At 46.4% G+C, this 14347-nt stretch overlaps 1 protein-coding gene across 1 annotated transcript in view; it reads left to right on the top strand.

Annotated features, from left to right (window-relative positions):
• The window catches only part of SCRT1 (scratch family transcriptional repressor 1), a 77063-nt gene extending 69362 nt beyond the window's left edge, over positions 1–7701 (top strand). The window contains exon 2 of the mRNA XM_075352792.1: positions 6110–7701. Coding sequence (XP_075208907.1) covers positions 6110–6834 — 725 coding nt within the window. The 3' untranslated portion in view covers positions 6835–7701. The remainder of the gene's footprint in view (positions 1–6109) is intronic.
• Positions 7702–14347: the final 6646 nt, after the last annotated feature.

The raw sequence follows: 14347 nt of genomic DNA, 5'->3' as shown, positions 1-14347 counted from the left end.
AGCAGTCCCAGCCAACTCAAACCTGGAAAAGCAGTTGTGAAAAGCAACAAGATCAATATCGCCTAATATTACAGCTGCACCAAAGAGTAGAAGCTCCAGCCGCCACAGGGAGTTAATTGTTTGACCAAATAAAACAGGGTAATTTTCAAGTTGATAGTTTTCTGCGGCCCCTGAAGGTTGGTAGAAATCTCCAAATGGCCCCCGGCAGAAAAAAGGTTCCCCACCCTTGCGTTAGAGTATACATTGAATGTTATTGTAGAAACCTCCCGATGATAACAGTGTAATCTTCCTGTTCCACATTATTAGGCTCAGGAGAGTTTCTAAACATTTTATATGTTTTAAAGAACTGAAAATGCTGATTTGTGGAATTCGCAGCATTAGGAGGTCACACTCACCGAAATAAAAAGCGATCTAAATCCAAAACCTCCTAACAGGCCAAGTTACAAGTTAACACAGGAACCCTTCTTTGATGTCACCTTCACAATTCTTGCATCCATTGAACTTGGGAGTTTTTGGAGAGTTTCTACTTGAATTTCTTTGCATGATGTCAGAATCGCCTCCCAGAGCTACTGTTTTGATGTGAACTGCCTCCCACCCTCATAGATCTTTTGCTTGATGATACTCCAAAGGTTCTCTATAGGGTTGAGGTCAGGGGAAGATGAGTTTATCTCCTTTTATGCCCATAGCAGCCAATGACACAAAGGTATTCTTTGCAGCATGAGATGGTGCATTGTCATCCATGAAGATGATTTTGCTCCTGAAGGCACGTTTCTGCTTTTTGTACAATGGAAGAAAGTTGTTAGTCAGAAACTCTATATACTTTGCAGAGGTCATTTTTACACCTACAGGAACCCTAAAGGGGCCTACCAGATGTCTCCCCATGGTTCCAAAACATGGTGGCCATCCACCAACCATCCACTACTCCATCCATCTGGACCATCCAGGGTTGCTCAACACTCAGCAGTAAACAAGACTATGTCTGGGCCCACTGCAACCGTTTCTGCTTGTGAGCACTGGTTAGGGGTGGCTGAATAGTACTTTTATGCACCACAGCAAGCCTGTGAAGGGTCATACATCTTGAGGTTCGAGGGACTCCAGAGGCACCAGCAGCTTCACATCTCTGTTTGCTGGTTTGTAATGGCTTATTAGCAGCTGCTCTCTTAATCCGATTGACTCGCCTGACAGAAACCTTCCTCATTCTGCCTTTATCTGCACAGACACGTCTGTGCTCAGAATCCGTCCCAAATCTCTTCACAGTACGATGATCACGCTTAAGTTTTCATGAAATATCTAATGTTTTCATCCCTTGTCCAAGGCATTGCACTATTTGATGCTTTTCGGCAGCAGAGATCCTTTTTATTACCCATGTTACTTGTAAATTGTGGCTGCTTAATATTGTGGAGCATCCAGTTTTCCTTTTATTGGGTTCACCTGGAAAACTAATTATCACAGGTATCTGAGACTGATTTCACTGATCCAAAGAACCCTCAGACACAGTAATTACCTCCCCCAGTCCCAGGTCACTATCTACACTATCTTCCCTTCCTGTACAGTATCTCCCCAGTTCTCGGTAACTACCTACACTTTAAAAAAAAAAAAATCAATTTTTTTTTCTGTACTTATTAAAAAAATATAAGTCTGCATGTTTGGTATCAGAATTATCATACTCATCTGGAGAATCATGATTCAGAGTGAGTTATCATTTATTTTACTTTTATTTTATTTTTTTCATATTTTTTTTCACTGACCTTTTTATTATTATTATTTTCCAGTATATTTTATGTTAAAAAGAGTGATATAATTTAAAAGTGCAATTTGTCAAGAAAAACCCTCATTAGTAGAGATGAGCGAACCGGTCGCGGTTCGGCTCGAGGTCGGTTCGCCGAACGGGGGTCCCGTTCGAGTTCGGTTCGTCGAACATTCGACGAACCGAACTCGAGCCAATAGGCTATAATGGGAGGCAATCACAAACACATAAAAATGCATTATAAATGTACACAAACAGTTAATAAACATTGCCATAACACTTACCGGTCCTCGCGATCCCTTCTGCACTCTGTCTCCTGCCGCTATTCCATCCGATGATCGCTGAATCCTCCCGGTGACGGCACTGAAGTTGGGTCCCCCAATTTTTGATAGCCAGCTAGGGTAAAGCAGACGGCTGTAGCCTGAAAACCACAGCTGGCAGCTTTACCGTGGTTGGGGATCCAATGTGGAGGTCCCCTCAGGCTCTTTTTTATAATTATTTTATAAATCTTAATAATTACACAATAAAAGTAGGGTCCCCCCCAAATTGGATCACCAGCCGAGGTAAAGCGGACAGCTGTGGTCTGGTATTCTCAGGGTGGGAAGGTCCATAGTTATTGGGCCTTCACAGCCTAAAAATAGCAGGCCGCAGGCACCCCAGACGTGGCGCATCCACTAGATGCGCCAATCCTGGCGCTTCACCCCAGCTCATCCCGTGCCCTGGTGCAGTGGCAAACGGGGTAATAAATCGGGTTGATACTAGCTGTAAAGTCACCTGAGATCAAGCCCAGCAGTTTGTGATGTCATGGCGTCTATTAGATACCCAACATCATAAACTGTCAGTACTAACCAAAAAAAAAAATCGACAAAAGAAATTTATTTGAAAAAACAGTCCCCAAAACATTTCCTCTTTCACTAATTTATTGTAAGAAAAAAAATAAAGGGGTCCCACGACGACTCTGGACCGTCTAGAATATGGGGGGGAGACACTCAGGGAACGTATCCCCCATTTTCTAGGAGTGCGGACCCTTCATGTGAGGAGTGTGGTTGCAATGAATCTGCACTCACTCTCCCCGGGTCCACAGCAGCAGAGTCCATGTCGTAATGGTTGCTACCAAACCTGCACTGCCCTGCTCATGAGGTAAGGGCATGCCTAATCAGGAGAACTACTGTAGAGGAAGCTCTGCTCACTGGTATATAGGTGCTCAGAGGTAATAATAGATAAAATTAGTGAGTAACCTCGGCACTCTAAATCTCCCAGACTAAGTCAGTAAGTCACAACGGATAGTAATGCAAAATCACTCTTTATTGGTCCGTATTAAGAAAAAATTTTTTTCATAAGCATATATGTTTTTGTCCAAAACAAGTTACAAATGACGTTTCGGCCTCAGCCTTCGTCAGATTGGACTTATCTGCTTGTAATCATGAAAAATGACAATAATCAGTATCGCATAAGAGTGAGAGAACAATAACATAAACTCGAACAATGTAGAGGTACAATTGGGATGCAGCAAAAAAATTGCAACACAGCAAGAAATGAAACACATGATACAAATGTCATAATACAGTACAAGGACAATATAGTAATGACAAATATGGGGTCAGAGTAGGCTTAGACAGCTCTGGTACGAAAGAGATGTCAATCATAAAGTAACATGTGCAGTAGGTATAGAGCTACAGTATGCATGGCAGAGCTAATGGGTAGACCGACCATAGAAAAAGAACAGAGAAAAAGTGGAGAATAAGTGGAGAAAAAGTGGAAAATAAGTGGAGAAAAAGTGGAGAAAAAGTGGAGAAAAAGTGGAGAAAAAGTGGAGCACCCTTTGGTGCCTTTCATGTGGCACTAAGGGGCGCTTAGCTTTGTATTTAGCCAAAAAAATGAAAAAAAAAAATGACGTAGGGTTCCCCCTAGTTTTGTAGCCAGCTAGGGTAAAGCAGACGGCTGCAGCCTGCAGACCACAGCTGGCAACCTCACCTTGGCTGGTAATCCAAAACTGAGGGCACCCCACGCTGTTATTTTAAATTAAATAAATAATTTAAAAAAAAAAAAAACACGTAGGGGTCCCCCAAAATTGGATCACCAGCCAAGGTAAAGCAGACAGCTGGGGCCTGATATTCTCAGACTAGGGATGTCCATGGTTATTGGACTCTCCCCAGCCTAAAAATAGCAGGACGCAGCCGCCCCAGAAGTGGCGCATCCATTAGATGCGCCAATCCTGGTGCTTCACCCCAGCTCATCCCGCGCCCTGGTGCGGTGGCAAACGGGGTAATATATGGGGTTAATACCAGATAAGTAATGTCACCTGGCATCAAGCCCTGGGGTTGGTGAGGTCAGGCGTCTATCAGATACCCGACATCACCAACCCAGTCAGTAATAAAAAAAAAATAGACGACAAACACATTTTTATTTGAAAAAACACTCCCCAAAACATTCCCTCTTTAACCAATTTATTAGAATGAAAAACAAATCCAGGTCTGCTGTAATCCAAGGGGTTGCCATGACGATCCACACTGTCCCAGTCAATGAAGAGCAGGATGTTCCCCATTGGTTGGGAGAGCAGTGCAGTGACCTGAGCTAACATCAATGGGTCAGCCCAGGTCACTGCAGGGCATGACAAGTGCTGCTGTCAGCGAGGTACATTACCTGCGCTGATCTCCAGCACACTGACAGCCCCTGTCACTGAGGTCAATGACCGGCGCCTTCACACCAAGTATCGCGAGAGGCCCGTGACGTCACCGCTAGTCAGTCTCGGGTCGGAAGCGAGAGGTGATGTGACAAGCGGCGGCCATGGAGGACAGTGACAGCGCTGAGGTCGGGATGGCGGGACTTCATCACCGCAGGTAAGCCGAGCGGGGGGGGAGGTGTGTGTGTGTGTGTGTGTGTGTGTGTGTGTGTGTGTGTATGTATGTGTACATGCCGCGTGCAGGAGGGGGCGGAGTGAGCTGAGCGGGGAAGTGTGGGCTTCCTGCACGTAACTAGGATAAAAATCAGGTTACTAACCAAAGCGCTTTGCTTGGATACCCGATGTTTATCTTGGTTACCAGCTTCTGGCAGGCTGCCAGCGAGGGGCTCCTGCACACTGTAGCTGTAAAAAGCCCTGCTTTTTGCTGCTAGAACCGTTCTCGAACATATCTAGAACTATCGAGCTTTTGCAAAAAGCTCGAGTTCTAGTTCGATCTCGAACAGCCCCCAAAATCACTCGAGCCTAGAACTGGAGAACCTCGAACCGCGAACCGCGCTCAACTCTAGTCATTAGACTCTGTGCAAAGGGAAAATAAATACGTTATGACTCTTTGAAAAAGGTAGGTAAAAAAATTAAAGCGCAAAAATGAAAACTTGCAGTCTTTGAAGTGTTGTTGAATCCCACCTCCAATTGCTTAATTATGAGGCACATCTGAAACTGAGCTGACTAGGAACTCTGAAGCTGAGTACAAAAGAGACTCTGAAGCTCAGCACAGCTGAGACCCTGAAGCTCAGCACAGCAGAGACCCTGAAGCTCAGCACAGCAGAGACCCTGAAGCTGAGTACAAAAGAGACCCTGAAGCTGAGCACAGCAGTGACCCTGAAGCTGAGCACAGCAGTGACCCTGAAGCTGAGCACAGTAGGGATCTCATAGCTGGGCACAGTAGAAACCCTGAAGCTGAGCACAGTAGGGATCCTATATCTGGGTACAGTAGAAACCCTGAAGCTGAGCACAGCAGGGACCCTGAAGCTGAGCACAGTAGTGACCCTGAAGCTCAGCACAGCAGTGACCCTGAAGATGAGCACAGCAGTGACCCTGAAGTTGAGCACAGTAGGGATCCTATAGCTGGGCACAATAGAAACCCTGAAGTTGAGCACAGTATGGATCCTATATCTGGGCACAGTAGAAACCCTGAAGCTGAGCACAGCAGTGACCCTGAAGCTGAGCACAGTAGGGATCCTATAGCTGGGCACAGTAGAAACCCTGAAGCTGAGCACAGCAGTGACCCTGAAGCTGAGCACAGTAGAAACCCTGAAGCTGAGCACAGTAGGGATCCTATAGCTGGGCACAGCAGTGACCCTGAAGCTGAGCACAGTAGGGATCCTATAGCTGGGCACAGTAGAAACCCTGAAGCTGAGCACAGTAGGGATCCTATATCTGGGCACAGTAGAAACCCTGAAGCTGAGCACAGTAGTGACCCTGAAGCTGAGCACAGTAGTGACCCTGAAGCTGAGCACAGTAGTGACCCTGAAGCTCAGCACAGTAGTGACCCTGAAGCTCAGCACAGTAGTGACTCTGAGGCTGAGTACAGCAGTGACCCTGAAGCTGAGCAGTGAGGTATATTGCATTGGTGATGTTATTGTGCAGCATTATCTGACCCCGTGTATCTCTATTTTCAGGTTACATCAATGAATACATCACTCCATCCGTCTATGATGGAGACAGCGATGGAGCCATCAAAGTCCCATCTCCAGACACCCTCTACACAGCAGTGCATAATGAGTACGGTGCCCCCGACTCTGAGCCACCTGACAGTCCACAATCAGAGATCACGGATGGCTACATCAATGGAGATACAGCAGTCAGTGAGGGTTACTCAGTGGATGCCTTCTTTATCACAGATGGGCGATCTCGTCGCAAGGTGCTTTCCGGAGGGCGTTCCATTCAAAGACATAGCTGCAGCGAGTGTGGGAAAAGCTACGCCACATCTTCAAACCTAAGTCGCCACAAGCAGACTCATCGCAGCCTGGATAGCAAGCAAGCCAAGAAGTGCCCAACATGTGGCAAGGTATATGTGTCCATGCCGGCCATGGCCATGCATCTACTCACACATGACCTCAAGCACAAGTGTGACACCTGTGGGAAAGCCTTCAGCCGACCATGGCTTCTCCAGGGTCATATGAGGTCTCATACTGGTGAAAAGCCCTTTGGCTGTGCCCACTGTGGCAAAACCTTTGCAGACCGCTCCAACCTCCGTGCCCACATGCAGACACATTCCACCTTCAAACACTACAAGTGCAAACGCTGCAGCAAGACCTTCGCTCTCAAGTCATATCTGAACAAACACTATGAGTCGGCCTGCTTCAAGGGTGTGGCACCTCCACTCAGCCCAAGCGAGGACTGAGCAGAGCACATCACCACCTTCATGTCACCCTTCTACCACCTGCTTGATCTTCTCCGGCCAGTCCGGTGCTGCTCTTCTGAGTATCAGATGCATATGATAGTTCTTCTTTTCAATGTATTTCCTTGCTCTTCCAAGGAAGTCTTGCCGCCTGGAAGGAGTTGACCTCTTATTACAGTGTTAGATAAACTCGGATATTTGCATTCAAAGCATTTACTTTAGACTTTTAGTTATGGACATAGTCATGGGACCTGGGAAGGGAGCAAGTCTGAGCTCGAAGCCATAATGTGAAGATTGAGGGACACTTGATTCTACTTTTGAAGAACTTTACATTCCTAATTTATATTTATCCCATCGCTCTTGGATCCGCCACTTTGAGAAGAGCAGTGCAGGATGAGTTTTCCGTCAAGTCCAGCCATGATCAGTCTCCGATCAGTTATCCTCCATTACTGTAGTTTGAAAGAAGGAAACTTGTTTGGACTAGAAGCAATTTACTAAGAGAAGCAATAAAAGGAGAGCTGGGGTGGGGGACTAGAGGGCTCATCCTGCGCGGTTCTGTAACATGTCCGCAGCTCACCAGGTGTCCACCAATGTAGGAGGCATAGTGGGATGTCCTCTCCACAAGCTTCCATCGTATGGTTGCCTTCATCACTTTTCCTTGGAATTTATGACTCCACAATATTCTCCAGGGTTTTATAAAACCTTTTAGAATATTTCATTAGAGATTTTTCCACTGATATCTGCAGTTATGAGTGGACATTGAGCACAGAGAAGGACCCTTTCACTGCTGCCACTTCCCGTTTCCATCATCAATTGTCATTACTTACTGGAGATTTTATATACAGTGTGTCCACCCATATCCTGTCCACTGCCATTAACTTGAGAACGGCGGCAGCTATAAGCATAGAAGTGGTGTCTAGGTATAGTAAAGTAGCCATGTGCTACGCAATGAAACCACCTATAGCGCCACCTGGTGGAAAACAACGGAGTTAGCATTTTTATCTCGAAAACGGAACGAGATAGAGAAAAGAAGTGAATTACAAAGTTGTAGGGAATCATCAATTCAATACGAATCCATACCTTGCATACAGAAATGCTATGATATGAAACCCATGACCCCCCCAAAACACTGAATGCTGGTAACGCATATGGCGCTCATGTAACTTTGATGCTCACAGTGGCCCCCGTCAGCATCTGTGATACATCGTCATAGGTCCTGTTGTTGGTGGAGGGGTCGCATACACCTGCTGTTTGATGTGACCTCACAGAAAGAAGTCCAATGGGGTCAAGTCAGGTGAGCGTGGTGGCCACTCCACGCAGCCACCATACCCAATGACTTGTAGGAAGGTCTCCATGGGGTGTCGCTTCACGTCCGCAGCCTTGTGAGTTTTACACGTTCTAATCATAGCATTTCTGTATGCAAGGTATTGATTCGTATTGAATTCATGATGCCCTACAACTTTGTCATTCACTTTTTTTCTCTATCTTGTTCCGTTTTCGAGACAAAAATGCTAACTCCGTTGTTTTCCACCAGGTGGCGCTATAGGTGGTTTCATTGCGTAGCGCATGGCTACTTTACTATACCTAGACACCACTTCTATGCCTATAGCTGCTGCCGTTCTCAAGTTAACGGCGGTGGACAGGATATGGGTGGACACAATGTATCATCACTCGGGGAAGGTTGTAAGCACTCGATCTCGTTACAGAGGTCCATATCTTCTGAGAGTTTAGAGGGAATATTAAGGACAATGGGATGTCAAGTGACACCAGTCTCATGATTACGCCATGCTTTATGTAAGAAGTTGTCAGAGGTGATGTCTCCGATCTTGGACCTTCGCTGGTTCTTAGACTGATGGAGACTCAGACACAACAGGCACTTGGTGCTCAATGTTGTGTCACATCTGCTCTTCTCATCATGGGAGGTCAGAGATCTTAGACTTCAGCCTTCTGGTCTTCTCACAGTAACATCTTGCTCAATCTCATCCAGTTACGCTGCTCACCCTTCATTATCAAAGTGAACTGTTCTTTTCACCTCTCCATCACCTTTCTCCTCGTTATAATGTATTTGTGTTGTCCTCCGTTGTGAGCTGGACAGGTTGTTCTTTCCATAGCTCATCGTCATGGCGTCATCATCTCCTCATCCGGCGTCTTGGCTCCTTTTCATTTCTTCTCCACTTTCTGTAGGACTTTCCTGTCCCATCATGACCCAGATGTAGAGGCTGGCTCCATGTTGGCTTGTGAGAAGTGTGGAGCTTTGAGGTTCAATCACTTCTTCATGTCTTGGGACCTCTTGGTCTTTCTCTTACCCTGACAACAAAGTACAGTATAAACCCTTTACCATACCATCACACCATGACACAACCCTGCTCCTTGAGAACTGATCTTGAGAAACATTATTCTTGTCAACTCCTCACACTAATAGTCCTCTAAAAAATACCGCCAACATGGACAATGATGACAATCCTCCACGCTGACAACACTGCACCGCAACAACCCAACAACCCTCCACCCTGACGATCCTCCGCCATGATAACAATCCTCAAATCTGAGAACTTATTTCGGTGAGAGCCCACAACACTGACAACTCTCTAATCTGACAATGTTCCATCTTCATTCAAGAGTCCATGGGATTTACACAACCTGCAATTATGGGATGGCAGCAGAGAAAGGGTCGTGGGTCAGTGCGTTGTGGTCAGTTCATTGCTTTCTTCATGGCCCATTATACAGCCACTCATATTGAAGACGGCAGCATGGAGCCTCATGTGGCTGTACGTCACGCAGATAGCAATAAGCGCTGGAGATGGTCAGACCCCCGTTATATCTACATGGGCCGCCTGCTCTGGAGGTCTGACCAGCTTTGGCTATGGTGCAGGTTGACCAATATTATAGATTAGTGGCTTCCTGAGAAGCTGATGAGTCTTTACCAGGTGTTGGTATTGATGGTCAGCGCTACGGTCAGTTGTAGAGGGGTTGGTATTGATGGTCAGCGCTGCGGTCAGTTGTGGGGGGGTTGGTATTGATAGTCAGTGCTGCGGTCAGTTGTAGAGGGGTTGGTATTGATGGTCAGCGCTGCGGTCAGTTGTAGGGAGGTTGGTATTGCTGGTCAGCGCTGCGGTCAGTTGTAGGGGGGTTGGTATTGATGGTCAGCGCTGCGGTCAGTTGTAGGGGGGTTATTATTGATGGTCAGCGCTGCGGTCAGTTGTGGGGAGGTTGGTATTGATAGTCAGTGCTGCGGTCAGTTGTAGGGGGGGTTGGTATTGATGGTCAGCGCTGCAGTCAGTTGTAGGGGGGTTGGTATTGATGGTCAGCGCTGCGGTCAGTTGTGGGGGGGGTTGCTATTGATGGTCAGCGCTGCGGTCAGTTGTAGGGGGGTTGGTATTGATGGTCAGCGCTGCGGTCAGTTGTAGGGGGGTTGGTATTGATGGTCAGCGCTGCGGTCAGTTGTAGGGGGGTTGGTATTGATGGTCAGCGCTGCGGTCAGTTGTAGGGGGGTTGGTGTTGATAGCGTTGCGGTCAGTTGTAGGGGGGTTGGTATTGATGGTCAGCGCTGCGGTCAGTTGTAGGGAGTTGGTATTGATGGTCAGCGCTGCGGTCAGTTGTAGGGAGTTGGTATTGATGGTCAGCGCTGCGGTCAGTTGTAGGGCAGTTGGTGTTGATAGTCAGCGTTGCGGTCAGTTGTAGGGGGGTTGGTATTGATGGTCAGCGCTGCGGTCAGTTGTAGGGGGTTGGTGTTGATGGTCAGCGCTGCGGTCAGTTGTAGGGGGGTTGGTGTTGATGGTCAGCGTTGCGGTCAGTTGTAGGGGGGTTGGTATTGATGGTCAGTGCTGCGGTCAGTTGTAGGGGGGTTGGTATTGATGGTCAGCTCTGCGGTCAGTTGTAGGGGGGTTGGTATTGATGGTCAGCGCTGCGGTCAGTTGTAGGGGGGTTGGTATTGATGGTCAGCGCTGCGGTCAGTTGTAGGGGGGTTGGTATTGATAGTCAGCGCTGCGGTCAGTTGTAGGGGGGTTGGTATTGATGGTCAGCGCTGCGGTCAGTTGTAGGGGGGTTGGTATTGATGGTCAGCGCTGCGGTCAGTTGTAGGGGGGTTGGTATTGATGGTCAGCGCTGCGGTCAGTCATATCAGGAGCAGTTGATCACCATTTATAGAGCTATGCCAAAGCATACGTCACTTTTCGGTTTTGACGTGGTCGGATTTGGCGATGTTCTGGCCGTTGCGCGCTCTTCCGGCGTGGGCTGCGGACGGGTCCACGTCACCTTATTTTCTGGGGTTTTGCATGCCCGAGTTTGGAATCTATGCCAATTTTGTAGGGGTTGTTGGGGGAGGGGTAGCGCTTAGTTGCAATATATTCCCATGAGGAATCTACAGTGAAGATGAAGCAATAATCACAGTTACTGCATGCGGGGATCTGCCGGGATCTGCCTCAATTACTCTACTATCAGGGATTTATTAAATACACTTGTGTTTGGGGGATTCTGCATTAGATCAGCGCTGCATGGAGCACGTGCAGGAGAACTACAACCCCCAGCATAACCTGCTTACTACAGTGACTGTACACAGGAGCAGCGCAGCCACGAGAGATATAGACTCAAGCTGCAGGGAAGAGGGCTCACAGGAGGCACGGGGCCACGGGAGGACCATCGGAGGACCACCAGAGGACCACCGGCCACGCGAGGACCATCGGAGGACCACCGGCCACGGGAGGACCACCGGAGGACCACCGGCCACAGGAGGACCATTGGAGGACCACCGGCCACCGGAGGACCATCTGAGGACCACCGGACACGGGAGGACCATCTGAGGACCACCGGCCACGGGAGGACCATCTGAGGACCACCGGACACGGGAGGACCATCGGAGGACCACCGGCACCGGGAAACTCCCCTACACATCACAGCCACAGCTGGACATGACTAGACACCAAATAAACAAATAAAAGCCTAATATCAGGTATAGCAGAGCTGAGCATGTCACCTGCAGTCCTATGTAAATAAATGAGTACAGATAATGTAGTCGATATCACCTGCAGTCCTATGTAACACCACAGATAACACAGTGATATCTCGGAGTACAGATAATGTAGTAGATGTCACCTGCAGTCCTATGTAACACCACAGATAACACAGTGATATCTCTCTGAGTACAGATAATGTAGTAGATGTCACCTGCAGTCCTATGTAACACCACAGATAACACAGTGATATCTCTGAGTACAGATAATGTAGATGTCACCTGCAGTCCTATGTAACACCACAGATAACACAGTGATATCTCTGAGTACAGATAATGTAGTAGATGTCACCTGCAGTCCTATGTAACACCACAGATAACACAGTGATATCTCTGAGTACAGATAATGTAGTAGATGTCACCTGCAGTCCTATGTAACACCACAGATAAAACAGTGATATCTCTCTGAGTACAGATAATGTAGTAGATGTCTCCTGCAGTCCTATGTAACACCACAGATAACACAGTGATATCTCTGAGTACAGATAATGTAGTAGATGTCACCTGCAGTCCTATGTAACACCACAGATAACACAGTGATATCTCTCTGAGTACAGATAATGTAGTAGATGTCACCTGCAGTCCCATGTAACACCACAGATAACACAGTGATATCTCTGAGTACAGATAATGTAGATGTCACCTGCAGTCCTATGTAACACCACAGATAACACAGTGATATCTCTGAGTACAGATAATGTAGTAGATGTCACCTGCAGTCCTATGTAACACCACAGATAACACAGTGATATCTCTGAGTACAGATAATGTAGTAGATGTCACCTGCAGTCCTATGTAACACCACAGATAACAGTGATATCTCTCTGAGTACAGATAATGTAGTGATGTCACCTGCAGTCCTATGTAACACCACAGATAACACAGTGATATCTCTCTGAGTACAGATAATGTAGTAGATGTCACCTGCAGTCCTATGTAACACCACAGATAACACAGTGATATCTCTGAGTACAGATAATGTAGATGTCACCTGCAGTCCTATGTAACACCACAGATAACACAGTGATATCTCTGAGTACAGATAATGTAGTAGATGTCACCTGCAGTCCTATGTAACACCACAGATAACACAGTGATATCTCTGAGTACAGATAATGTAGTAGATGTCACCTGCAGTCCTATGTAACACCACAGATAACACAGTGATATCTGAGTACAGATAATGTAGTAGATGTCACCTGCAGTCCTATGTAACACCACAGATAACACAGTGATATCTCTCTGAGTACAGATAATGTAGTAGATGTCACCTGCAGTCCCATGTAACACCACAGATGACACAGTGATATCTCTGAGTACAGATAATGTAGATGTCACCTGCAGTCCTATGTAACACCACAGATAACACAGTGATATCTCTGAGTACAGATAATGTAGTAGATGTCACCTGCAGTCCTATGTAACACCACAGATAACACAGTGATATCTCTGAGTACAGATAATGTAGTAGATGTCACCTGCAGTCCTATGTAACACCACAGATAACACAGTGATATCTGAGTACAGATAATGTAGTAGATGTCACCTGCAGTCCTATGTAACACCACAGATAACACAGTGATATCTCTCTGAGTACAGATAATGTAGTAGATGTCACCTGCAGTCCCATGTAACACCACAGATGACACAGTGATATCTCTGAGTACAGATAATGTAGATGTCACCTGCAGTCCTATGTAACACCACAGATAACACAGTGATATCTCTGAGTACAGATAATGTAGTAGATGTCACCTGCAGTCCTATGTAACACCACAGATAACACAGTGATATCTCTCTGAGTACAGATAATGTAGTAGATGTCACCTGCAGTCCTATGTAACACCACAGATAACACAGTGATATCTCTGAGTACAGATAATGTAGATGTCACCTGCAGTCCTATGTAACACCACAGATAACACAGTGATATCTCTGAGTACAGATAATGTAGTAGATGTCACCTGCAGTCCTATGTAACACCACAGATAACACAGTGATATCTCTGAGTACAGATAATGTAGTAGATGTCACCTGCAGTCCTATGTAACACCACAGATAACAGTGATATCTCTGAGTACAGATAATGTAGTAGATGTCACCTGCAGTCCTATGTAACACCACAGATAACAGTGATATCTCTGAGTACAGATAATGTAGTAGATGTAACCTGCAGTCCCATGTAACACCACAGATAACACAGTGATATCTCTGAGTACAGATAATGTAGTAGATGTCACCTGCAGTCCTATGTAACACCACAGATAACACAGTGATATCTCTGAGTACAGATAATGTAGATGTCACCTGCAGTCCTATGTAACACCACAGATAACACAGTGATATCTATGAGTACAGATAATGTAGTAGATGTCACCTGCAGTCCTATGTAACACCACAGATAACACAGTGATATCTCTCTGAATACAGATAATGTAGTAGATGTCACCTGCAGTCCTATGTAACATCACAGAAAACACAGTGATATCTCCCTAAATACAGATAATG

This window comes from Anomaloglossus baeobatrachus, chromosome 6 (assembly GCF_048569485.1).
Source record: "Anomaloglossus baeobatrachus isolate aAnoBae1 chromosome 6, aAnoBae1.hap1, whole genome shotgun sequence".
Classification (NCBI taxonomy): Eukaryota; Metazoa; Chordata; class Amphibia; order Anura; family Aromobatidae; genus Anomaloglossus; species Anomaloglossus baeobatrachus.
This window is presented reverse-complemented; position numbering and strand designations above follow the sequence as displayed.